We start from the raw sequence: 1,321 nt of genomic DNA, 5'->3' as shown, positions 1-1,321 counted from the left end.
TTTTATTTTTTATTAGTTATTAAGACACGGTTAGACACAACAGACACACATGTCAAATAAGTGTCGATGAGTGTTGTATTCAATACACAAACACGACAACTCAGTGAAGTGTCCGTATTTTATAAACTCCGCCCTAGTTGTTAAATCTCACTATTAATCTATGATTATGCAAGGTAAAAGAAGATGGATTAATAGTTTATGAAAATATCTCTTTTTTCTCCTTATCATGGGTTGAGTTTTGTAAAGAATGCTTTAAAAGTATAAAAAAGAAATTCTCAGTGGATTATGATCAGTTACTCAAAGTAAAGTAAGACTTCAGCACATCTAATCTATTGTTTAGTAGGACCAACTACAAAGACTCTGTTTCCAAATTTGAGACAAGCTAAACCAACAATAGATGAATCTTCTCATATTAGCTAAGACAACAAGTAGATAGAAATGAAACACAAATCCAATTGTCTTGAAGACAAATCGAATTGTAAAGCAAAATTTTTGGGTTCCCTTTCTATTCCTCCTTACGTTAACCCAGACTCACCAACAACCCCAGCAGCTAATTATTCTTTTCGATCTTCAGCGTATCAATGAAGTTCTTCCCTTGAGCGATGTCATTAGACGCAAGAAAATCAAGAAAATCTCTGAAGCTGCTTTCCCTGTACTTCTTTGGATGCTCATGATCATCATCATCATCATCAATAAGCTCTGCAGCAACCCCCATCTTATCATCCATTCCCAAACTAAACAAGCTAACAATGGAGAACCTTGTCCTGTCCCTGTGAAGAGTAGCTCTATGGACAACACTCTTGAACAAACCATTGCTTAGCACCTCAAAGTGATCACCGATATGAACTTGAAGTGCATAAGGAACATGTGGAACTAACTTCCAAGAACACGTAGTAGAATCCATTATCTCAAGGCCTTGGCAGTTTTGGTACACGATGGTGAGGCAGCTGTAGTCAGAGTGTGGTGGAAGGCCTAAGGCCATAGCTGGCTCTGGACATGGTGGGTAGCAGTTCACTGCCATCACTTGCATCCCATCTTCAAGTTTTTTTGTTAGAGCCGGTGTTGTTGATGCCTTCAATTTCAGACTTTCTAGGATTGCTTCCATCACCTCTAGGCTCACTTTCTTTATTTCTTCACAATATCTCCCCATCTTTTCCCTAAAATAATCTCCAAACTTTTATTTTTTACAAATCAAATTCTAACTATAAAATACTAATTTGAATTCCTTACAAATATTTTACCTTATTATGTCATTACACAATAGAATTAATTAATAATAAAAATTAAATTAAATATTTCTAATTTTACTATATTAAAGTCA

At 35.4% G+C, this 1,321-nt stretch overlaps 1 protein-coding gene across 1 annotated transcript in view; it reads right to left on the bottom strand.

Annotated features, from left to right (window-relative positions):
• Positions 1-313: 313 nt before the first annotated feature.
• Positions 314-1,321, bottom strand: part of LOC107474430 (flavanone 3-dioxygenase 3) — a 4,547-nt gene continuing 3,539 nt past the window's right edge. Inside the window, exon 3 of the mRNA XM_016094052.3 lies at positions 314-1,157. Coding sequence (XP_015949538.1) covers positions 551-1,157 — 607 coding nt within the window. The 3' untranslated portion in view covers positions 314-550. The remainder of the gene's footprint in view (positions 1,158-1,321) is intronic.

Source organism: Arachis duranensis, chromosome 2 (genome assembly GCF_000817695.3).
Source record: "Arachis duranensis cultivar V14167 chromosome 2, aradu.V14167.gnm2.J7QH, whole genome shotgun sequence".
Taxonomy (NCBI): domain Eukaryota; kingdom Viridiplantae; phylum Streptophyta; class Magnoliopsida; order Fabales; family Fabaceae; genus Arachis; species Arachis duranensis.
This window is presented reverse-complemented; position numbering and strand designations above follow the sequence as displayed.